The sequence below is a fragment of the Chironomus tepperi genome, unplaced genomic scaffold (genome assembly GCF_022539635.2).
Source record: "Chironomus tepperi strain 1889 unplaced genomic scaffold, CSIRO-AGI_Ctep_v1 contig_351, whole genome shotgun sequence".
Classification (NCBI taxonomy): Eukaryota; Metazoa; Arthropoda; class Insecta; order Diptera; family Chironomidae; genus Chironomus; species Chironomus tepperi.
Genome location: NW_027226473.1, coordinates 931,485 through 958,775, shown reverse-complemented (window position 1 = coordinate 958,775; position 27,291 = coordinate 931,485). Strand labels below are relative to the sequence as shown.

The window sequence follows — 27,291 nt, the reverse complement described above, 5'->3', positions numbered from 1 at the left end:
CTTTGACTTGGTGCCGGATTCGGTTTAAATCTGGTACCTTGATAGACTCACACCAGCCGAGTGTCAGATTCTGGATCGATTAACCGACTTGTGCTGTTTAGGCTAATTTATCTGCACTTATGACTGCTTTGTTAAGATTCCATCTTGGATGTCATACCAATACGGACTCCATTTGAGGTTATTAACCTCACTTGACTCAATCATACCCAAATGGTGACCAAAATGCCTCCATGACGAAGCTTAAACGTAGTCATGACGGTCTCCTGTCATTTGTAACGTTCAGGATTCAGCATCTTTAAGTTCTAGGTTTTAAGAATCCAGAAATTGCCACACAAAAGAAGACTTTACAGTCATAGTAACAGCATCACTTCCTTCAAATTAGATATACCTTCTGATTTGTTCAAAGTAAATTGTGTTACACAACAAATAGCTCAAAAACTTTAAATTGTAATCACGTGTATGAATTCACGTTCATTGTATGTTTTTTATGCTTGAACAAAAAAAAATTAATTTACTGTCAAATCACTTCGAGACAATCACTTTTTTAATTTAATTCATATCTGAAGATGTAGTTTGTCATTCATGATGTTCATTTCCTTGTGCATTTAATTTAAAATTCATCAATCCATGCAGCTTCTTTTCTTCTTTTGTTGACTTTTTTTGAAGCATTTTAAATTGGAATGTGAAGAATGCGAGAAGTGTGTCTTGGATAACAAGAAAGTTGGTGTCTTAACCCGACAATAGATGGCGCTAGTGTCATTTATTCCGAAACGACAAGGAGGTTTGGAATGAAAATGTGACAAAGTATTGCTGATATGGAACTTTCTCGAAAATCACAATTCGGATTATGGATCGAAAATTTGTCCCTGGACTGGTATAAGTCTGACTTGATGCCTGATTCGGTTCAAATCTGTAACTATGCCAGAGACACGTCGGTCTAGTGCCGGATTTTGGGTCGACTTGTGCTATTCGGGTATATTTATCATCACTAATGACTGCTATTAGCTTGTCATGGCCGTGTCATCAACATTAAGCTATTTTAGCATAAGTGGCAATCACATGGCAGTCGTGAAGATGGAAGAAGTGAGTAACATAGCACAACTTCATCAGTTTGAACCCTTTTGCTACTCTAGTAGCAAAACTTGCCATTAAATGTCGACTAATCGCAGTTTGAATTATAGCAATTGAGATCCATAGCCTTCAACAAATGGCGCATATAGATGGTTCTATCGCTGGCTTCCATCTGCCGATTACCTATACCAAGTACAATACTATCTCCTACTCGGACAACAGATGTATAATTGTAGAGCAACCAATCTAACAAAAAAATTCAAAATCTAAAGAACATCCCTCAAATTCCATATAATAAAATTCAATATTCTTGTTTATTAATCTCAATATTATAATATAAAAGTACAACAATAATAAAAATCATATAAAAATTACTTATGCTGATTAATTCAATTTATGTCACATATTATTTCAATAGATACTTCCTTTTCCTTTCTGTTTTGATGGCAAACTATTTTTGGGTGTTGATGAGCATTGTGAATTGCCATCGGCATCATCTCGAAATTCTGTGTACGGACTTTTTATTATCGATAAATGATCGGAATTAGAAGAACTGGAACTTGTTGATTTAATCTTTTGATGCTCGAGAATTTCAGCCGTCGTCAAATCGCTTGGCTTAACAATATTTTCAGTATTAAGTGAACTAAGCCATGGAACGGAACTAAAACTTTTCTTATTTGTGACAGCTTTCATTGTAGTTTGACTACTTGCTGCCTCGTCCTCAACCGATACTGAAAAATCTTCATCGCTATTACTCGTTCCACCACACGAAAGTAATTTGGCTGTTGATGATGTACAATTTGTAATTTCCTCACCTAAATCGATTGCATTCATTAATTTATTCAATCCGGATGTTGGCGATGATGATGTTGTTACTGCCGTAACCTGTGTTATTTGTTGTGTTTCATTCTCTTCGTAGTTTGTCATCAATAATTTTGACAATGGTGGTGCTGATATTAATCCAATATTTCGTTCATGATAGACATCGGATATTGTTGGTGCCATTTCACGACTCATGTGACGTAAGATTGAGTCTTGAATGCTCTTCTTTGATGATGATGTTGCTATTGAGTTACTTCCGGAATTTGATGATGTTGTTGCTTTTGATTCCTTTGATGATTTATGATGTGAATGAGTGGCAGCATGCTGAATAACGGAACTAGGACCGGCATCGTCTTCAACGAGATTTGTTGTCGTATTTTGTAGTTCAGCTGGTGAGAAGTACAAGCTGTTTCCAGACAAGTTTAATCCATCATCATTGGCTTTGATGATCGACTTCTTGCCCATATTTGTTGATATTTTCGTCGCTTCCGTTCTGACGCTCAATCGATCTAAGAACGTAAATTGTTCCTTTAACTTAGCGACACTAACTGATGGCATGTCCTGATAGTGAAGCATATTTTGATGATGCTGTTGATGAGCTTGCTGAATGAATTGTTGATGAAGCTTTATCTTAGTTCTAGTCTGACTTGGAACCCATCCTTCTGAATCACTTGATGTTGATTCCATCATTAACGATTTCTTTAGTCCACACTGCATCATAAGATTATTGTATACAGGAGCTGTTGGACGTAGATTATCAACAATCGGAAGTAATTGTCTTGTTGCTGGCATTGGCAATGTTGTGGCATTTCCATTATTTCCTCTACGCAATACTGTAGCATGTCCAGAATCCCAATTTTGTTCAGCAGCTGATGATGCTGAACTTGAGCTGTCAGGTCTTCTGGAACCTGATTTTGTGACTGCAACATTTGAACTTGTTGCTTCACTGATATTTGTGTACAGATTTCTGATTTTAGTTTGATGAGCCAGTGCCAATGACACGTTATTTTCAATTGGCGACGGAGTAAAAGTAGCATCAGATTCTCGACCACCGCCTGGACGACAAATCTTTGGATTTCCTCGAATTCCACCATAACCAAGATCTGAATATTTTGCCAACATCTTTTGAGTTGCATAGCCATCAGATAATTCACTATCTGTATTTTCAAATGTTGGCTGTGGCTTAGGTGGTTGAGCTGGTGAAACTTCCTCATGTCCACCATCAGGCTCTCCACGTCTCTTCTGATAAGAAATGAATGCACTACGAGAACTTGTTGTCATTTTTCTTGGAGCAGCTAGTGGTCTTGGAAAATTATTATATGCAGTGGATGTTGTTGCCTTCTCATTTTCAATTGCATCGTTAAGAGATTCTGTGCTTGAACTTGTGTTACTGGACGATTCTATGCCAATTGTCTTCGGTGCTTCTTGAGTAAATAAAGCCAAAAGTGCTTGAAGAACAAATTGACAATTTCTTTTATTTGCATGCTTTCCTGTCCTCAACGTAACTTGATCTTCATCAACATCCATTAGATCAAATCCTAAGGATGACATCAAGTCATGGAATCCACTGATTTTCCACAATCGTACTCCCAATGACACTTCAATTCCTTCAACATCATTTGTTGTTTTTGACTGGAACTGAGCAACAATATTACGCATTACGGAGATGATGTCATCCGATGATTCACTGTTGTTAGTGACCAGCTTAGATAATGCATGAAGAGTAGTCGGTGTTAAGGCTAAAATAGCTTGGAGGCTTGCACTGCACTGGGATAGTCTAAAAATATGTAAATTAAGAGATTTAATATTGGAAATTAAGGCTTAATGCATATCCTCTTACCTCTCCTCAGGATCAGACTGTGGGAAGAAAACACTTGATGGAATTCCATTCGCTGCCGGTTCAAATCTAAATCCAACAGCCATCAACATATCCTTCCATCCAGTAACAATACCGGCCTTATTTTCAATAGACTTCTGTGTCGTGTACATTGCATTCTTCTGTCCACGATGGATTCGCTGCAAACTCTTCTCAACAAGATGCAAACAGACTCGAAGTGCATCACGACACTTTTCTGGTTGCTTCAGCAATTCACATAATGCTTGTCCAATCAATGCAACTTTGTTTGATAGACGAATATTGGCACCGCCAACAACAATGAATCCAGCCCAATTGACAGGATTACTAAAATGTTTTGTATGCTGAACTGTCTGCATAGCTTCTGTCAATGCATTTGCGACTTTTGAGCCTTGCAGAAGAGCTGAATAGAATGCACGAAGGAGAATCTTTGATGCCATTTCAGGAACTGGCCATAAATTGATTAAAACTGCTCCAGTTCCAGCAATCAACCAGCTATTTGTAAATTTAGCAACACTTGATCCTGATATTTGATCGGATGTTGAGCTTGTATTGAATACAACAAGTTTAGCAGCTAGTCGCATATTTGTTATGTCTGATCCACCAAGAATGTAGTCATTTAATGGAATCTCCATTGCACTATTGTTTATATCATTTGAATCATCATCCTGATCAATTTCATTATTTGCATTAGGATAATAGCGCTTAGAGTTAGACTGTGACTCAACCATATTTCCAGGACTTAAAACTACAGCTGATTGCTTCCATGCCAATTGACATGCAAAGTGAATACATTCAGCATTAGTTAAGTCATTCATGACAGTCTCTTTTGTTGCCGTTTGTTGAATCAATGGCTTTGTGTGTAGCATCTCTGATATCATTGCAGCCTCTTGAACAGACGATGTTGGATCTGACCATTGGATGTCTGGATGATTTCTATTTCCACCCACCTATAAAAGAAGTAAACAATTTGTTAGGTCTTTATACAATACTTTAATTTGGCCTAAACTTACGCCTACAACCAATGCCTTATTAATATTGTCAATAGCTTCACGATTTTTAAATCTATGTCGTTGACGTAGTGCTTGAATTGATGGAACTGTAAGTAATGAGCATCTTTCGGATAAAAATTCTCCTTGTTCATCTCCACTTCTTAAAATTGCAAATGGAACTAAGTAAAGGACATCTTCAAGCACTAAAATAAGCTCACGTCTTCCAACTCTTGGACTTGTGAAGCATGTCGGAAGCAAGTCTTCAAATGGAGCAAGAAGTAAATTGTAAAGAACATGTAGACATGATGGACCTTGCCATGTTGTTGGAGTTGATGGAATTGTACTGGAACGAGAGCGAGTCGATCCTCCGTGATGAAAACTTCCGATGGATCTGGAATAAAGGAAGAATTAATTGATGGTTTATAACTATGCATTTCATGTCATACCTAGTAGATCCTTGCAGACTGGATATAGATCCAAGACTGAACAATGAACTCAATGAATAATTGCTGGAATTAAGCAAATGATTTCTATTGACCATTCTCAAGAATCCTTGACGTTCATTTGTAAAGTCATCGATCAAATTCTCAGACGATGATGATCTCCACTGACCGGTTGTCTGATTGACATGATTTGTCACATCATCAGCACAATAAACTCCCAAACTATCCCGTACATAAGCAATGTATCGTTCCAAAAGTTTCACACCAGTCTCATTACTATTCTTGGCCTTTTGACTCGGCGGAAGTACAAGAATGCTCGAATTTAATTTCGCAGTATGGAATCTCACAATTTTCTTCTGTGGCTGTAGATACCATGCATATAATTCATCATTTGAAATTGAATAATAAATGATGTGTGTCTTAAATTTATCGACTGTGTCAAAAAGATAATCGCCGCATGTGAACAATAGCTTCCTGTTGCTTAATGGAACCGTCGGTGAATTTTTCATTCCATCTGAAATTATTCTAGCGCGACATTTTTCAGACGCGATGAGAGCATCTTCCTGTTTACCCAATTCGACCAAAATATGAGTAAGTGTCTGATAGCATTGTGTCTGGAGGCTATAAAGTTCATTGCGTGATTGTAAGGAACGTTGATCTGATAATCGAATTGATTCAAGGATTTGTGTTGCATTTTCAACTTGTGAGCGAGCTTCCTCCTTGTCATTTGATGCTAGTAAGGATATGCTCAGACAATAACGAATTTTCGATTCCTCCTCACTTTTGTTGAGTGATTGAGCGATTTGCAATGCTTGCTGCAGACAATCAATAGCACGTGTAGTCTGACTCACTGACTGAAGAACTCTTCCGAGATTCATAAAGCATAAGCTCTTAGTTAAACGATCAGTTGTTAGAGATAACTGCTTCTCAAGGCATTTTACAGACTCGTGAGTATTCTTTAATGCTTCATACACGCTGGCTAAATTTCCATAAGCACGTCCAGTGATATTATTTGCTCCAATATTTTCACACAATTCTAAGTCCATTTTATGAAGTCTCAGTGCTCCATCAAGATCACCCATCTGCAGGAATACAACACCAAGGCTTGAAATTGCATCGGATGTCATAGTACGGTCATCAAGTTCCCTTGCAATATCACGTTGATGCTCGAGGCAAGCAACAGCTTGTTCATAATTCTTTAATGCACAATGAATGCTTCCCAAATCAGCATAACTTGAAGCTTTTGCTTCTAAACTTCCTAACTCATGTGCAACGAATAGTCTCTTTTCAAGATAAACTAGAGCTTCCTGGAAGTTTCCTAATTGCTTGTGACTTATTCCTAGTCCTCTATAAGCTCTTTCCTGATCACGTGAGCTGGACAGTTGAGCAGCTAGTTGAAGGTGCTGTTCATGACATTTTATTGCTTCTTCGTGATCTCCTAATGCATTATAGCAGTCACCAAGATGTCCAAGTGCTCTTGCCTTATCATGCTGAACTTGTGGTGAATTTACTTGCTCTAATGTTCCTAATTGCTGTTCTAAGAATCCAATAGCTTCTTCATAGTGCTGCATATTCAGTCGAGCAATTCCAAGATTACCAAATGCATTTGATATTTGTGCCATATCCTTTAATTCCTGTGCTCTTTCAAGCTGTTCTTGATAGCATTTTAATGCTAGTATAAAATTACCAATAGCCATATGAACAGCACCAAGACTTTGATGACATCTAGTTTCACCCAAAATATCAGCCATTTCTTGTCTCAGTGTCAGTTCCTGTGTATGAAATCCAAGAGCCTTATCAAACTTCCTCATCAATCGATTGACAAGCCAAGTGATCCACAAGCTGATGCTTCAAGATTTCTATCCCTTAATTGCCTAGCAATTTGTAATTGCCGTTGAAACATCTTTGATGCTTCATCTAAATCACCCATCTTTATGAGGACATCACCAATGTTACCAAGTGCTCTAAACTTTCCATTATTATTGTTTGTCATGTGAGCTATGGCAAGAAAGTACTTTTGACATTCCAAAGCTTCTTCATTATTGCCTAATGCTAAGTGACATAGACCGACATTGCAGTACGCGCGACCTGAAGTGAAAGAGGAAGGGATTAATACAAGTGAATGGATATAACAGAAACCATTACTTACCCATGTTGACTTTGTTCTGCAAGTCCTTTGCCAATGCTAAATCCTGATCATAGTACCTAACAGCTTCCCGATAATTACCCAAGCAATAATGCACGTATCCTAAAAAATGGCAAGCTTTTCCTTCAGCCACAACGTCCCCAATCTCTTGTGACAACATCAAATATTGTTCATAGTACTGAACTGCTTCCGCAAATTCTTGTCGTGAACTAAGGCAGTTCCCCAAATTCAAAAGAGCACAAGATTCACCGACAGTGTCCTTTAATTCACGTGCGATATTAAGATGACTACGATAATGAATTAATGCCATCGCATGAGCTCCAATTGCTTGATATGCAACAGCCAGATTACCATGAGTGCTTGCCTCTGAAAGTTGATGTTAATTGTTAAATGGATATGCTAAATTTCACATATAAGATAATTTACCTGCAGAACGGTCACCGACTTCTTTACTAATTATCAACTCTTGCTTATGATACTTAATTGCTTGCTCATAAAGTCCAACAGCGTAATAGGAATTAGCAATATTTCCATAAGCTCGTCCCATGCCGGCCTAAATAAGAATTAAGAATTATGTGTGAAAAAATTTTGCATGAGAAAGGCAAAGAAATTTTGCAGAAGGCAAAGAATTGTCACCTTATCTTGAAGTTGACGTGAAATCGCAAGGTGTGCTTGATGTAGCTTCAATGCATGATCATTTTCACCAAGAAGTTGATAAACAATTCCCAAGTTGCTAATTGATCTGAGATATGACAAAAAGAGGAGTGAACATAAGTATGATTAATATTGGATTAGACATAGTAAATCAGTTTGTGCTGTAGATTATTAGAAAAGGTTAGTATTTATAGTGCTTATCTAATCCAGTGATGGACAATCTATAATTATTCGGACTACAAAATGGTGGTAAGCCTGGACCGTAACCGCACACGACTTACGATTCATGGTATTGGCTAAAATTTTGGCTGTACACTCAAGTGTCGCGGCATACAGGTTGCCCATCGTTGATCTAATCCAAATGGTGAACAACATGTGTGCCGTGGTACACTTTGGTGGTAAGCATCGACCAACCATACGGTTCATGGTATTGATTAAAAAGTTTGGCTGTACACGAGTGTGTCGTGGCACAAAGGTTGTCCATCACTGATCTAAACCAAGTTGTGGACAACCTATGTCTCGCGGAACATCTTAGTGACAAATCTCGACCGTTCATTGTATTGACTATCAATTCTGGCAGTACTAATGTGTTGCGGAACGCAGGTTGCTCATCTCTGATCTGATCCAGTGATGGACAATCTGTGTCTCGCGGCATACTTTAGTGTTAAGTATCGACCAGAATCAAAAAACTTTATGCTATTGACTAACATTTTAGGCAGCATACTGGTGTGTCGCGGGACAAAGGTTGTGCATCACTGATCTAATTCAAGTGGTGGACAACCTGTGTGCGGCGGGACTTTAGCACGCCACAGAAATGCCATACACCATCTGTCGTGAACAGTTGATGCCAAAGCTTGTCACTAAGGTGTGACATAGACCAATAAAGGATGTTCACAACTGATCTAATCAGTTAGAATTATGACAGCAAACTTCATATTTATATTATCTTAATTATTCTTTCAGGCTTTAATTAACACTATATCCAATTACACTATATTCAAACTGGTAATTAAATCTCAGTTTAACTGTCTGGATAATTAAAATTTTCCTTTCAGCACTGACAAGCTATTTAAAACTTATTTTTAGAGATAACAGAACTAAATAATAATAATAAAAAAATTTTATATGACCCACCTTCCTTCACCGACTTTATCTCTTGCGGCTAATGCCATTTCTAGTTGTTTCTCATGCCATTTTTTTGATTGACTATAATCACCAGCACATCTAGCTGCATGACCCAAACCGGCATATGCACGATAAAGAAATCTCGTTTCAAGTGCTCTGTCATTGAGTTGTGAGGCTATTTTTAAGACATTCTCATGATAAACAATTGCTTGAGAAAAATTTCTTTTATAATGATAACTTGAGCCTAAATTTGAGTATGCTTTTGCCATTTCAACCATATTATTAAGCTTCTTTGCTAATCTCAAATGCTGTTGATGACAATCAATGGCAAGATCAAATTCTCCCATAGCTAAATAAACAGCACCAACATTACTTATTTCGCGTGCCTCTTGTAGTAAATTTCCCATTTGTTTGACTAATTGTACGCATTGTTTGTGCGATGCTAAGGCATTTGGGTAATCTCCAATAGCTGTATAAACATGTCCAAGTGATGTTAGTGCAATTGCTGCTGACTGTGTATCTTTACATTTCATTGCTAGTACTAATTGATATCGATGTGCTGTTAGAGCTTCCTTAAATGATCCTTGACTAAAGTATGCAGATCCTAAGTTCCCATGAGCACGACATTCACCAAGTTGATCACCTAAACTTTTTGCAACAGCCAAGTCTTGTTGCATGTAAGCTATTGCCTTATCTAATTGATTTAAAGCCCAATAGGCTGAACTTAATGCACTAAATACAGATCCACGTAATTTTAATGAGCATGATCCTATTTTTAAAGCTGCTTCCAGGACCGTCACAGCTGAATGATAATGTCCACCACCTAATAATTCCTGTCCTATTACACTAATCACAACAAATGGCGATTGATCTAAATTCATATTCTTTAGCTGCTCAAATGTCGGCTCAAGTGCCGGTCGCATTGGTGACTTAACAGATGCTTCAACAAGTCCCGATAGTAATTGCTTTGAGTTTGGATCTTGTGCCAATCCTGAACTAAACGCTGCAAGTGCTTCTGCATAACGACCGAGACATTGCAAAGCAACACCTTGACGAAAGTATGCCTTTGGCCATTGAGGACATAGCTCCCGTGCTTTCGTGGCATCTTGGAGCGCCAATAAAAATTGACCTTGCTTTAACCTTGCTGCTGATCGATTACTATACAAAATGTGATTAGTTGGATCTAATAATAGAGCATCAGTATAGAGTTGTACAGCAGTCGAAAAATCACCATTTTGACATGCAATATTTGACTGTCGCACCTTCTCCAAAAATAACATTCGATTTGCCTCTGGCAAATTCGATGTGCATGTTTCGTTCTGCAAGTAGAGAATAAGAATAAGAAGTAAAATTAGGAAGGTAAATTAATCATCATCAACGTAAGAGAAGAGACGAAAACAAAAAAAAAGCAGCTTCCACACATGAGAAACATTTAATGAGCATAAAACGTCGAGCCAATGAGCTTGATTAGTTCTTTTTTTGTGTGGATTTATTTTTTTTTGTTTCTTCTCTTCTGTTTCAGCTCCCTTATGTTCAGGTTTTTTGGTATTTTTGAGACTTCAATATCATCACTGAAACCCGAGAAGCAAGTGGTGGACATGTGGACGCTGGAGCGACGATAGGTTGCCGTATTGATGACAAGACGTGGAATTGGCTTGACGGCAGCTTAGCAACTGCCACTTTTATGGATAAAAGAATGAAATTATCCTCATTAAGCTACGGCAAATCGCATTTTTTCCTTAAAAATGGGTCGAAATCAGCCAAAACGGAGCCATCAAAGCAACTCCGCGTCTCACCGTCGATACAAAGTCATCCCAATGTCTCAGCAACCACAACGTGCTTCTCGGACTTATAAAAAATTCCAATAACTTTTTTGCATGTCTAATTTTGTCTTTTTTTCTCACAAGATAATCTCTTCCGTCTCCCGAGTCCAAAATTAAAATCCAATCAAAACTTAACAAAATCTCCTCAGAGGTCGTCGTCGGATTTAATTTTTAATTTAAATCATTTCTGCCAATGTTATGGTTTCTTTTCGTTCACACATGTGTGGGGAAAAAAAGGAACAGCTTTATATCAGAAATTAGAAACATATAACATGATGATGAAGACTTAAGGACAGGTCAATGGACAATATTGAAACAGCGTAGCAAAAAATTAAATTTCGCAGTAAATTACTATGTAGATTTAAGACATGAAATAAGCAAGAGAATTTCCATGAAATTCCAATCATTTGATTCCTCATTTCACCATCATTCATGCATAAGCAACAAAATCTTCAATAATCCATCATCAAGTGCATTCTTTATAAAGTATAAATAATTGAAGGTCGAAGAGCGGATAGCAATCATAATTAGCTATTAAAACAGAATAAAGAGCAAGACACAAATTCTTTTTTTAAGAAATTTCTTTTTTTCCATTCCTTCTTCTTCTGTTTTGTTCTCGATTAATAGATGGACAGATAGAGGAAGGGAACAGTCTCTTCATTATGATTAAATTCTCTTTTTTTTTCTCTTTATATTATTATAATGTGGTCGTTCCTCTATCTTTATCTTTTATATGCCTTTATTTTTCAGGTTCAATTAGAAAGAAGAAGGAAGCAAATAATAGAAAAAAAATGAGCACAAAATTTGTTAGGTCATCAAATTTTTTAATGAAAGCGCATTTATGTCGCTGGCTTTAGGGACATGTTCACATGTTATGTGACGTGAATTGTGGAATTGGGGAAACCAAAGTCTGACTCCGAAGCTGACCAAATGTCAAGTATACGCATTATCGTGGTATTCCCTGATATCGCTAAATGTACCGACTATTATGCTTTCTCGATACCGGGACCGGGAAATCCCGAGATTGTCCCGTCCCGGTCCCGAAAAACCGGGATTTCGGGAAAGCATACCGGCTATGTGCCAGAATAAGTATATTAAAGGATAGATTAAAAAAAAAATGAGCACAAAATTTGTTAGTTCAAAATATGAGCACAAAATTGTTAGCCAAAATAAACCACTTTGTGTGAAGGGAGACAGTCCCAATATCAGACTAGGAGCTGTTAGAAGGAATGGAAGTTTTACAACTGACCATTTCCGAAATCAACTTGTACAAAGAAAGCAACTTAAGATGACGTTCTTAGAATGTAAGGGGCGGAAGAGGGTTAAGACTTCCATAGCGATTTGGTTACTGAGATGCGAAGGAGTGAAGGGTCAGAAACCCAATCTTTCGAGTTACGCAACAGCTTAACACCCCCTAACTGCCAAAAACCACAACTTTCAATTCCATTGAAACACCTTCTCAAAACAGCAACAGGTGATTCATCCTCAAAAATTCCAAAAACCACTCATTAGACCGACAAAATCGAATTAAGGAGTCTCAAGTCTATAAAAAAATAAATTAGATATTGCAATAAAGGAAGGAGAATCAGATATAAAAAAAATAATAATTATGGACACACTTAGAAGATTTTCTACATCTTGTGTCCATACCATTCTTTTTTCTTCTTTTAATAATTATTCATCATCATAGATGAACAACAGATTGCGATTATAATTTTCTTAAAGAAATAGAATGAATGAATGAATGAATAAGACACAACAGTTGCTGGAAGAAGAGATTTTTTTTTTTTCAATTTTTAAGTTACACAAAAATGAAATTATATACAGAATGATGAAAAATTATTATGATTACATTGTACGTGGACATGATAGTCATGTGAAACATTGTTTAGAGAAGTCAGGGATGTAGGTAGGATTGATTATTGGTGGTCGAACCGTTATATTGAAGGAAAATAGCTTTGATATGAAAGAATTTAGAAAGAGACTAAGTAGGTTCCAGTTTATTTTGTCCTTGCCACAATTTATTGAGTCGTGAATGGCAGAAACTTAGTTGGGATGGCCAGGACACCTGATAGGATAACAAAAAGGCACCCAAATTCGAGTTGGCATTCGATTTGCATTATCCCGAGCTGATAGCGTTACTTGACCGACACTACAAGCTGAAGCTTAGATAGATTCTGGTAACACAAAGAAAAGAGCCTCATGAATGCTTTAAAGAAAGATTGAAAGGAAACAATTGACAGAGACAGCATTACGATGATTATGTTAACTGATTTACGGAAACCAGCTCAGAGGAAACCAGATCAGAGTCAATTTCATCATTTGGCAAGACAATTTTAAAAGCTTCCAAAATGACTAAAATCCCAAACTTCTTCTCCACAAAGCCAGCTAACCTCACAAAAGTATGCATTTCATAGTACTATTTCATGATACAACTATGCAATGCTTTCTACTGTATAATCAAAATAAAAATGATGAAATTTTTTTATTTTTGCGGGCATTCACACCATCATCATTGTGCACGGCGCTCATTATCGCAAAGATATGTTTCATGCTACACAATATGTGTGATAATAGCATAATGAAATCTTTGGAATTTTTCAATTTTTGTTCTCTTTTCTCACTTTTTTCTTCTTCTTTGTTGTGTCCGAGCTTCTTTTCAGTTTCAACATTTATTTTTTGTTTTTTTGTTGTTGTTGTATTAATTTAAGAGAAATATGAGGAGGAAAGAGACAGAGACGCACATATCTTACACTTTATCAACCGATTACTCATTTAATCATCGACAATTTTTAAAGTGTTTTTTGATGAGACGGGTGAGAAATTTTGTAATGTTTGTCTTGAAGCTGAATTTGTTACGGTTTCACTCGGATGACCATTTTGATCATTTTTTGTATGAGATTGTCATCCGGATGAAGCCAGAATTTTCGGATGAAGGATAAATTGGATGGAATCGAGCTAATTATTGGTCTCATAGTTTATAGTCGAATCTGATTTTATGTCGAGTCTAATCGACTTTTCCATACAAAATTGGGGTTGACTTCTGGCTTTGTTATGTCTTTAATGTAATTTCAACCAAAATCATCAACAAAATGCTTTAAAAATTAATCAGTTGCATTCCCCTGTACACGTGATCAACCCTAAATTGACTCTATTGACGAATTCTGGAGCCTAATTGGCAAGCAGTAGCCAGCGATAACGCCAGCTTCAGGAGTCGACTGAGAGAGGCCATGGATCACATTTGATCTGTACAGCCAGCGATGTAATTAAGTAAGTATCCCGAGTAACTCTTTCAACCTTCGGATTGAATTTCATGTAACCATCCAAGATTAAATAGTATCTGATTTAAAAATTAATCCTGAATTTCACTTGAATAACTTAAACCCGAGAAAACCTCAAACGGCATATATGGGAGGTAATGGATCACAATTGATCTGTATGTCCAGTCAAGTTAGTAAGTAAGCCCAAACGATACACATGAAAATAGCTGCCATTCGGAGGCAGATTCCATTTAGCATTGATAAATGAGTCCGTGGCGATTAATTAAGCAGAAAACCTTAAGAATTTAGGAATTCCAGAACCATTCCTATCACAAAACATTCATAAATCATCAAAAACACGCAAAACAATTCTTAGAAAACACCACATAGTAAAATATTCCAACCATTTCCTACTACAGTAGATTCATATTCCATTTCAAAAGTGTAAACAGCTAACAAGATACTTCTCCTATCTCTATCAATTGATCTAGGTGAAAACACTTTATCACATCTCGTTTTTGATGACATTTCATACTTGTTTTACAACTATGTATTCCATCATCGTCTTCCTCTCTCTTTACATACATACATTTAGGTTTTTTATTTTTTGTTCATTCTTTTACATTTTCCCATTCGCTCATAACAAAACATCAATTCTCATCAATATTTCAACATTCCATTTAGTATCAACAGCATCCGAAAAAAAAGAGTAAAATAGCACTCGTACTGACATTGTTCGATCGAATCAACAAAAAAAAAAAAAATTAAAAGGGGAAAAGAAAGAAGTAAAGAAGTCGAGAATATCGTGCTGATAGCTTCGATCAGTTATTCATTTCTCTTCTTTTTAAGCTTCTTTCTCCAAATCAATATATTTTTTTTATTTTTTACTATTTTGATTCGCTTTATTTTAGTGGAATAAAAAAAAGGCTAAACTTTTAGTAGATTGCGAAACTGATAGGAGGTCCAGCTCCATTATATTAATGATAGCATAATGTGAACTGGATAATTTTTTGAATGTAATTGAAATAATTCCATGATAGTGGATTTATATTCCAGATCTAAATCAATATTGATTTGCTTTGCTGATTTGACTTGACTAAGGGGGAACTCGACATGCACATGTATGTGGCATCAGAAAGGAAAAAAGTAGCGCATTTTAATCTGTTGGATATTAGTTCGATCTCTCATTCTCTGTGCCATTAATTTGTGCTTTTATGCTTCATTAATATGATCTGTGCTGATTTTTGGGTGGCTTTTTGTGGATTTCATTTAAATAAATTTTGTTATTTTCTCATCGTAAATTGGCTGTTGCTGTATATTTTTTGATCTTTATTAGCTTAATTTTGGGAACTTAATTATTATAAGCAAAATAAAGGCTCAATTAAAAAACTACATGAATATTTCGGAAGTCATGATTTAATCTTAAGCTGAACAAATATCTTAAAACCTCCTTTACATTGATGCACGTTGAGCAGCATCCATTATTCGCAATTAAATTATAAATTAAGAATCGTAAATGAATAAATCGGAATATCACTTAACGGCCGCAATATTGTAACCACATTCGATGTCAAAACAAGAAAAATGATTCAATAAAAACAACCTTAATCTTCATGTAATCGCACTTGAGTTCATTTTAAAGTCATTATCCATAATTTTTCAAGAGTAAATTCACTACATTGTATGAGTTCCACTTTTTATACAAATATTGGATACCGAGAAGTATAACATTTTCGCCTGGGAATCGACTTTGATATTGTATTGATGGCAAATCCCAGAGGAGCATGCTTTAATTAGTCGAGTACAGGAAATTGACAATTTAGGTCTAATTTTGTCACATTTATGTCACTTGTCAGTTAAGTTGTCTGCTTCTTGGAGTCGATTTCTAGGGCAATCGTTGGCACCATATCCTCAAACCGGTGCACTAGGTTCAAGATAAGATGCTTTAGGTTCAGGGTAAAATTCTCTAGGTTGCGCTTGAATACAGCCGCTGGAGGCAGACCGAATTCCCAGCTACGCACTTAATGGTTGACTAATCGCAGTCTTTTGGATGAAAATGTATGAAATGCTTACACACAAAAGTGTATCTAGTGTGGCTATCCACCTGCCCAATATCAGGGGTATATGCAGGAGGAGGTTTTGGCTATCAGCCCCCTGTGGCTTAGCCCCTGCCCTACTCTCCCCTTTCCTTTCTTTTGCAATAGCGCAAGAGGGCACTTTTTGAATCGTTCCTCACACAGTAATCCCACGAGATCTTTGGTCAACCTCGATGTCCTACCACCTATCCAAATAGCTATATTCAACCCATCTTGACGGCCAATAGTACAATTTACCTTAACATTACCGCTCGGGCACTTTAATTGAAAAAAATGTTTATATCTTTATATAGACATAATCATTGTGTAAGGATAGATAGATCGAGTGAGGAATGTCTAATAAATCTTCATAAGTATCATAAAAGAAATGCTTAAAAGCTCATAATGTAATAAAAAAAAGGAGAAAAATTACGCAATTAAAAAGCTATTTCACATGTTTGACATATCTTTATTGCACATCATCGGTGCAATTGTATGAAATTTTGCAATTGTACTTGAGCGGAATGAAAGGTAAAAAAAAATATAATAAAAGAACTTGATGGCGTTACGATGGAATTGGAATGTGGAATGAGATGGAAAGCAAGAGAGAGAGATAAATGGAGCAGAGACAGAAGTACAATTAAAAGAATGAGTCCACACACATGCCATTACTACATGCACATTTTACTTTATGCTGCAATTTTCTTTTATCAAATGGAAATAAAAAGGAAAGTGATTAGATTCAGTTTGGTCTGTCTTGTTCCTTAACTGTCATTTTGTTTATGATTCAAGAGGTACTTCATGTGGTGCACAGCGGAATCAAATACAAATTTTTTGACAGTCATGAGAATATAGCTTAGAATGACTAATTAGTTTGCTGATATTTTGACTTTTGAAGTCAAAGCTAGAGGTTATCCAATTAGGAACATGATATTGCTTAGATTCATTATAATTAGCAATAAAATTTAGTCAAATTGACTTTTTTAATAGATGGTTATGTCATCGTGGATGTTGATCTTTTAGGAAGCGCTCTTGCTGCTTACTACGGTTCGGCCAGATGCGGATGTATGCAAAAACATGCAAACACGCACGTAAACATGTGCATGGAACTTGGAAGAATCCTCCTGCTTGCTTACTGTAGCCATACTGGCCTATGGTCCTATGTGGACCTTAGATTACTCCATCGGCCTATGTTGCTGCCTATTTCACTTAGATTGTACAAATTATCTGTCCGAGCAGCCAAGGCTGTTCGAGCTCCTGATTGCTGTTTCCCTTCCAAATTCCAACCAATGTCAATGCAACAAACTTGTGATCCTGTCCCAGCACTAAGCGCTCTAGAACTTGATCATTTATTAAATTTCCAAACTTAATTAAATCTTTTGAAATGATGCGGCAGTTACTTGTTGCTGCTGTTACTTCCAATACTTCATACACTATTTAACGTTATGCTTATTAGCATTTATCTATGACGATGATGATGATGATGATTTTTCTCATACATGTGGCATGCTGATGATGATTATTGCAGTACAAAACATAGCAAGCACAGCATAAAGAATATATATAGGAGAACAAAAATATTTTCAACTTCACAGGAAAGATAACGTAAAACAATTACCGGTGTGAGTTAGTGCTTTTGATGCCACTTAACGATTGTTATAATATGTATGAATGCTAGATCTATGTTGAATAATATTAAAACATTTGTGGATATGAAAGCGCGCGCGAGTAGAGAGAAGAAATTCATGGCGGAAATTGCTTTATTTGTGATTCTTTAATGCTGCTTCATTAGTTTATAAATTAAATTCCTCTACTTTTTTTTCATTGCTTTTTATTTGTTGTTTATTATTTCAATACGCATTTTTAACCGCAGTTCATCATGTAAATCAGAGATGATTCCCACGGCATTCGACTATCGATTGCAGCGGCATTAAGTCAAGAAATGTTGAATAATCTCTTAAATATTGACAAATATTTGAGTTCGGATTTGATACAGAGTTGTTTAGGCTGTTTTGTGGTATGGCACGTCTTGGTGGCCAGCCATGACCAAACTGCACACGACATGCGACTCATGGCACACTACTATGTCGCGTCACATAGTTCAAACAACACTGAACCAGTCAACATTCAGGAAATTCCAACAAATATCAATGTAGGTAAATTAACCAGCACAGCAACTCTGATTTGAATATGCGATGCTTCTGTACACAATTTAGTTTTTACTTCGTCTTATTTTCTATCTATTCCCATCGATTAATGAATGTGGAATGGAATGATGATTGGAGAGTAAAGTGTGGATAAATAAAACATGAAAAAAATATTTATTTATGTGTACATATTTTTCTATTAATCTTCATTCTATATCCATGCAAGCTTCTTTTTTTTTCTTCATGCTTAATAAATGAGATGAAAAAAATTCATAAAAAATATTTACAGAACTAATAAATTTTAATATTTAACATCCTTTTGTCATAACTTTAATGATTTATAACTTTTCAACGCTTTTTAAGCTGTTTTTTTTTTTTTTGGTGAGAATGTGGAAGTTAAGATAAGAGCTTGAAGACGAGGCACTATAACAGCATTCCGTATTCGCTAGGGCCGCTGTGCCTCTGTACCCTAACAGACAATGAGCATGCTCTTATGGTTCATACAGAAATACCACTACGATACCTTAGTTAAGGATATTAAAGATAAGACGCAAAGTTGCCATGGCGGCACCATTACAGTACATTTATATCCAAAAATTAAAAATTGCTGCACTGCTCGGATCGCATTTTTGCAAGGATAAGTTGACTTAAAGTCGATTAGATTTGACACATTCCGAGCAGCAGAAATGGCAACAATATGGATGCCACATGAGGACGAGTTCTATTTCAGAGCCTTAAAAAGCTACTTGACGGTTTTTTTTTCATTTATGTCGCTCGGTCTCTCGAGTCGACTTCGAGCTGAAACCTGTTGGATCTTTTACTTTTTTTATCTAAAATATTAGAGAAAATGAGATTTTTTATGTCTTTTAACTCATTTAATTAATTGAAGCTTTCAAATTTAACTTTAAATATCCACAGCAAGTTTGATAAAAAACACAAAAAAAAAAAATTGGATTGATCTTCTTTTGACCATCAAACTAATCAAACTATAATTAACAATAAAATTCTACTAAAAATAAAAGAGTCAAAAAAGTATAAAAATTAAGAGTTGAAGGCAAGCTTTTACGACTTAGGTCGATAATTTGTGAAAATCAAAGGAGCGAAATGTTAGTTTTATTTGTTTTCTTTTGATCAGATTGCCGTTTATTTGGCGCATTGCTGTTGAGTCTAGGAATCAATGAATTTATAAATAAATGACAATTTTTCGACCAGGAGGGTCGTTCACTTGTTATGTCATGCGAAGACTGACTTTTTAAATCTCAATACTTTCCTATCCTAGTTACACATTCTCTATAGGAAAGAAAGAAGACGTCTCGAGTTTGCTCCGGTTTAATCGTTAAGATTTGTAGTTACGTCATGTAATTATTCCTGCTGGCACTTGTGAAGTATGACGTTTCATACAAATTTCAATCGATTCTTAGCGAACTATGGCGAATTCAAGTAGACTTCGACCTCTGATAGTGAGCGTCAAGGGAGCAACCTCCACGTCAAGAGAGTGGTCAGGTGTTTTGTAACATGAGACTCTATTTGACACCTTACTAAGTGCGCTTTGCAATAAATGATAGGTCTGCCAGCCGTTGGTGGTTTCGTTTCATCGCAAATAACTACATTATATCCATACGCACTTGAAAGAGACCCTAATTCCCCTCAACGCAACAAATATTATGAATGCCCTCCCCAAATCTACTTAAATTCTCCAAATTACTGTTCCTAATTGTTCTGAGAACGCACTAATTCCTTTATTTGATCAACAATTTTACTTGCCTCTTTAGTTCCACCAACTTTTGACAAAAAAACAAACTCATTAAATATCAAAAATCTGTTCTGAATATTTTTCTCACCGGTTCGCTTCTTCATTTAATTATAGAGTAACAAATGCTTTATCGGATTTAAATTCTTTTTCCTCACATTTTAATGCGAAATAAATTTTGTATTCAAATAAGAAAAGAAAACTGCCTATTTTGATGGATTTGTTCAATTAACTGTCGAGAGAATACTGTAAATTATTTTCTAAGCCAGCATTGAATCCAAAGTCTAAATCTGTAAAATATTGTTTTCTAACATACAAAAAAATATTCAGGTTTTAGAGATGTAGAATAAATTCACAAAAAAAAACAGACGATTGAAGAAGATAAAGATGAAAAAGAGAGAAATAAGGCAATCAGCATCCAAATGGCGATAATTAAAAACTACCTTGAAAAAATTGAGAAAGGTCGAAGAAATGTTGATGCCACATGTTCGCAAATTTGCTGTTAAAGCGCGAAAAGACGATAAGAGGAAGAGAAAGAACGACGAGATGAGAACTAAAGAAAAGAAAAAGCAACGACTGTTGAAAACTTATTGAGCATTTAAAGAAACGAAAATGACAAGACGACGAGAGAACCATGAGTAGAATTAACTGATGAAGAAAAAGTAAATTGTTAAGGCAAAGTGAAATCTTTTTTGGTGGACGAGAATATTTTTTAGATGACGAATTTCAATATTATATGTAAATTTTGCATGTTTTTATGCTGTTTTATGGTTCCTTGAAGGAAAATGTATTTTGCGACCCATTGCCAATGAGACTTTATATTTTAATGAGACTGTTGACAATCCCAAGCTGGCTTTCTTTTATATGGCCTTTTCACATGCCATCTTCGATTTGTTATGCTTCTTATTTTGTTGACTTTATATGCTCATGGATTTAGTATGGAGTGATATGGACAGTTTAATTCAATATTATGAATTAAATTTTATGAGTCAGTCCATGAATTTATTGATCTAGGGATGAAATAGAATCGGAAAATTTTAGGGAAGTTTCTCCTAAACTGTGTTGGGAAGTTGAGATTGTCGATTAGAATCGGTGGCTGCACAAACGTTAAGTGATTAACATTCCCATGGTACTTTCTATTTTCACTAAGAACGCTGCAGACGACCGAAGCTGTGCCAAGGCAAGCAAAGGCAAATTATCATATTTTAAGGAAATGGAAATAAGGTTACTCGAATGGCAAAAATCCGGCTCAATGACGGCATGACTCTGATCTTAGTGTCGAATTCGGTTAAAAAAGAGTCACGCCGGTCTGTTGTCGGATTTTGGATCAGTTAACCGACTTGTGTTATTTGGGCCTAAACCAAAAGAGGGAGTCTCAGAAGTCAACATACCCACAACCTTTGCTTCAACTTTACTTCGTATTAAATCCACTAAAATTCCCCAATTCCACTAAAATTCTATAAAATGCGTTCAGAATCCACAAAATAAACATTTTGATTTTCCCATAACTTTTATATTGTTTTTTTTTGTGACTTCTTTACATTTTTTGCAAATAAATGCCGACAGAAAAGGCAAGAAACAAAGAGAAGATTGACAGTTCTTAAGAAAATGAGAAAGAAATTAGCTGAAATTATTATGAAACCGAAAATGAATCTTTTATTGTTCAGATTCTATTTTAGACAATTCAAATAAGCTTAAAAAGAATGACTGGAGAAGTCTTTCTGTCTTTTTTAAATTTAAATTTCCAAATTCCATCCAAATCAACAAAATTTTCCCTTTTCTGCAATTCTTCTTCGAACGAAAGAATAATGCTTTCGTGAATCAAGAAGAAGAAGAAGGAACAGAAAGAATTGTGCGACATTCGGGGCGATGGGCATGACATTTGTATATTTTTCATTCTTTTCTGCAATGAAGCACGAAATGTGAGTGAAAAAAAAATATAAAATTCTTCTTTCTTCCTTCTTTTGCATTTCATTTGTTATTTGAATGACGACACTAGAATGGCTGCAAACAAGCAACATCAGAAGCGAGGGAAGAAACAGGCGGATATCAATTGTTATCAATGTATTAATACATTCACAGTGAAGATTTACAGAATCCCTGAAAATCTCTTCGCCTGGCTCGAAAAAAAAAAACAAAAAAATTATTTCTCATGAATTTCTGAATCGAAAGGCATTTAAACTAAATTGAGAAGTGGTAGAGATGAAATGAATATATAAGTATAAGCAAATTTTCTTCAATTATTTCCTTTTGATTCTCTGAAATGAAGTTTTTTTTTATGCTTTTGATCGTTTTTAGCGATTGTTTTTTCTTGAATAAAATGCACTTTTTAGGCAGTTTGATGGATTGGAAATGATTCAATGGTGACTTAACATAAATTTTAGGCTATTCTACTTACTGTAACGTGAATTTAATCATTTTAACATAAAATAGATGGTTTTTATATAGATAGTGTGGAGAAGTGCTTGAAGTTGAGTCGGATTTGCATTGAACTTTGTATGAAAAAGTTTAAATTTCCTGGTTTGGTTACCGAAACCGATTATAAAAGGAGTTTTTCTTGTTATCCAGAACTGGAACTTAATTTGAAAGATCGAGTTGTTTAATATACAGGACGATGGGAAAATGGGGCTTGGAGTCAATATTGGTTCAGGCGATCTCCTTACGCATTCTGGCATTGCACTGATCTCACGCTGAACTTTTCAGCTGCTCTCTAATAGTTCTTTTCGAGAAAGTAAGTAAATAAGTATCCATAGTGCAACAGACTGCAACTAATCGACCTTTTATCTAGTAATAAACTTGGAACATTCCATGATATATCAAACTTGACAGTTAAGGAGCTTGTCAGGATACTTCCTTATCTACTCTAACCATGCTCCTATGTAGAACTTAGGTTACAACAAAATTCTTTCCATCTAACTCTGTTGCTGGCTTTGTCAGTATAAACCTAGTTTATTCCTAAAACTAAAGTTGACTAATCGTAGCCTGCACCACTCTGGTATGAAAAACGTCGAGTTAAATCGACTGAACTTGATGCAAAATTCGTGTCGTCTTCAAACTTAAGTATGGAATCATTTGAATATTAATAGTGTATCTACCACGAAAATGTCACATGCCTACAGTATCGACAGATTGACAGCCATCCATTCCAGATTTACAGATTAGATAAAAAGTTAGTAAACATCACGAAATTGTCGAGTAGCGCCGTAAAAATAATTTTTAACCGAAAAAAAGCATTGAAACCAGTTTGGCAGCTTCATCTTTGCACAAATTTCGGCTAAAATAAAATTTGAATTCAAAAGAAATGAAACAAATAAGAAGTGAAGTGAAGAGCAGAAAAAAATAACACAAAAATTGAGCAAAGCCACAAAATGAAGCATCATTATTAAAATGAAACAATTTTTTTTTTGCTTTAAAGCTGTTAAGAACTTTCTTTGTTGCATTTGATCAGAGCGCAAGCAAAACCAAATAAGTGAAGAAGTAACAAAAATATGTGAAATTAATTTCTTTTCACCAGTAATATTAAATTGGTTTTTTTTGCTCTGTTCTTCCATTGACCGCATTGAATTTCCTCTGAATTACATGCAAAAAAAAAAAGCAAATCTCATCGTTTATTGAATGTTATGAGATGCCTTTAACCCATCATGTTGGAGCGAATGCACTTTGAGATCAGAAGCAGTAACAGCATATAAAAGAAGGCATTGGATAAGTACGCAATAAAAACCATTAAAAGGTAATAATTGCTTATGTATAAGATATCATGTGTATCGATTCAAGGAATGCAATAGAAATGAATAGTTATGAGTTACTTTTTATGACCGAATCGCGAAAAATATTATAGACAATAATGACTGATTTAAGCTTCTTCACTTTATATATATCTTCTTGCATATGGGAAAATTGTGCGATACTTGATCGTGTGGTTGTTAATGATCAGGAGTGGAAGCGCATTCTTTGTCTGTACATTTTCAAGGTAAGGTAGTAACAGAGAATGCATGTCTTCGCGGAGCTCAGACATGACAAGTCCAAAAAGCCTCCCAAATGCACTCCTGCCAACTCTAGTGTACACTTAAAACCATCAATCTCCTGAAAAGAGTCTCTTTGGTATGATCGTTGATTTGGCTTTACTATGGAACTTTTAACAACAGCTTATAGTTTCAATTAAATAGTATAAGGTATAATTACTTAAATTCCATGTTCCCGACCATCAAAATACAAATTTTATATCAATTCCTTCAAAACGTAATATCAAGCGCCTAATCCTATAATTCATGATTTGTCAATAGGAACTAATTATCATCTCCAAGTCCAGGTTCGGAGCCAGGAGGTTTTGAGTAAAACCTCAGAGAAAAAATCATAAAACCCTAATTTCCGTCTATATAAAATTTCAAACTCGATCATTAAAATATACAGCTACACCGATCCAGCCACAGAAAAAATTCACATCAAATGCAGAGTAAAAGTTTTATTGAAAAAATTTGGAATAAACCCAACATTTTATGATGATTTTAAAGAAGGCATTACCGATAATGATTTGATTGTTGTTGTAGCTGTAGCATCTTCTCTGCTAATTTTTTAAAGCAAAACTTTTATTATTTTTATTTATATTTTTGAACTACAGCAGCTGAAAGATACACAACACAATTCATGCCAAAGCATTCGGAATTGGTGAAGGCAAAAGCAATAAGATGAAAAAAAAAAATCTCATTAAAATCGGCATTCGTAATGATGGGGTTCATAACATTCAACTAGGTGTACGCGATCGATGGAAGATCATGCAATATGAGCGAATAGCAAGGATAAAGTAAATGAATGAGGAACAAAGAAAGAGAGTGCGCGATTGGATTTTGTGGCTCATTGGTTTTGTAAGTAACAATTTCGAATATCCATTAAAATTAATATTTTATTGACCTTATCAATTTTTTTTGTTTTTTGGTTTTTTGGAGGTTGCAGGAATTCTTTCCGTTCGGTTCGATTTTTGTTCTTGTTGGAAATTCAGAAAGTTAACAAATGAAGAAGAAAAATAACATTTTAATAATATTTCACCCGAAATTAAACTCAATACTTATTCCTCATTCCACATTTCTTTTCTGATGCAATTATTATGGGAAATGCGGTAGTGCTAACAGGTTGTCGAGTTGTCTTGACTTGAGTTTTTCAATAAAAAATGAATTTTATTGAAGTTTTTAAATTTTAAATTGTTTAAGGAATGAAATTTTCAGAAATGATAGTTATCTTTGATTTTCTGAGGAGCAACAACTGATCTAACTATACTCAAAATATAGTAACTTTGTGGATATGTCTAACACAATACACAGTTATCAATAAGTTTGATTAAAGAACTTCCATACGGATTTAATTATTCACAATGATGTTTATTCTTTGAAGTTTAAAAACAGACTAAATATTTATATGAAGGGATTAGCAACTATGAAAGGGGAAAATCAACTAATTCTAGTTGCAAATACAATTCAAATATTAAACGACAGTTGATTTAAAAGATTGATCTACAATTAAGGTTTCACCAAGCTCAAGTCTAGAATAGGAGTTTAAAAGACGATCTAAGCCACCCAAACTTAAAATCAATCCATTAATAATGTCCAAAACCCCAAAAAATGCGCTCAATAAACCAAAAATTCTAAAACTTTCCATTGCATTTCTTCTTTTCCTTTTCCTTCTTATCACATTTGCCAGAATCTTTCTCGAGTGGATTGAAATGAGAGAGGACATGGAACATAAAATAATACAAAAAAAAAATGTAATCATAACTTTTCGAACATAAAAAACATATTTTGTGTATTTCCCTTTTGCTTTAAGAAATTTAATGAAAACGAGATGCGGTTGTTTGTTATTTTCGATACCGCAAAAAAAAAGATGAAATATGTGTGTAATGTTTGTAAGAACAGAGAAAGAAGAAATAAAATTTTATACTTTTTTTTTTTCGTTCACCAGAAAGTTCAACATTCATGTGAAATTTCAATAGAAATTATTCAGTGGCGCTGGTCGGATTACAATGGCTCATTTTTCCCCTCTTTTATGTGTATGCGGCTAAAATTAATTTATTGCAATTTCAGTCAGTAAGATGTGTTGAAAATTGACTTGGTATGGTTTATGACAGGAATTAAGTCCTTAAATTAATTTGAGGACAGATTCTTAAAAGATTAAATTTCGAGTGTGTAACTCAATATGACCTCAAATTAGCATATCCATAAAAAATATTCTAGTTAAACTTGATTCACAAAAAAAAATCTTCCAGTCATAAAAGATTTTTGTAATTAAGCAGGAACCACTCAAAAAAATTTCCATAATTAGAGCTTGTTCACGTTAAAAGCCATAAGAAAGGAATCATCAGTTGGAACAACAGGAAGAAAAGAAATGTATATCAAGATGTAAAAGTTAAAATTATTGTGATTATCGGGCATCATCAACTTGTTGCGTTACATTTTCATACGTTATACACATACACAATCACATATCTGCTTCTACCTGACCTTCTAATGATACGAAAAAAAGAGAATAACTTGCACATGCAATGTGTATTGCATGATACATGTGAGTGAATGAAATGCAGTCAATCTATCCATCCATCCATTTATTCTGTCACACGTATAACAACACACACACACAATTACACAACAGTCGTATGAGATGTCCAATGGAAACATTGAAATTGAGAGCAAAAAAAGACAAGAAATTGAGTTTCGTTTCGTGATGTTTAATTGAAGTCTTTTGAAGTTCTTATGTCTTTTGATTTTACCTCTGACATTTCCTTTTTCATTGAAATTATTCACATTAATTTCTAGACTTTATCATTTTATCAACTCCTTAGAGCTTAATTTTCACAAAATTCTCTCACATTTTTGGACACAAAACATGTTTTACAGACAAAAAATTCACAAATTCCTTTACAAAAATTTTTTTCACAATCAATTTCTTCTTTTTTTCCTTAATAATTTTTTTAATTTCAATATTCGGCCAACTTTCACTTAATCTAATTAAATTTTCACACTATAATCACTTTTATTACAACTTAATGTACACGATTTAATTATTTTATGGCATTAAAAACTTAATAAAATATCAAAATTGAATTAATTTTAAGCGATTGACTCGACAAGCGTACCGCATTGC

The 27,291-nt window shown here is 35.0% G+C and overlaps 1 protein-coding gene across 1 annotated transcript; it reads right to left on the bottom strand.

Moving 5' to 3' along the window:
* Positions 1-1,356: 1,356 nt before the first annotated feature.
* On the bottom strand, positions 1,357-27,291 carry LOC139094164 (tetratricopeptide repeat protein 28). Its single transcript, XM_070645128.1, is given in 10 exon segments — positions 1,357-3,670; positions 3,734-4,698; positions 4,762-5,131; positions 5,187-7,005; positions 7,008-7,271; positions 7,333-7,695; positions 7,756-7,882; positions 7,966-8,071; positions 9,118-10,427; positions 26,918-27,291. Coding segments are annotated over 10 exon segments (7,533 nt in total). The 5' UTR covers positions 26,939-27,291; the 3' UTR covers positions 1,357-1,482.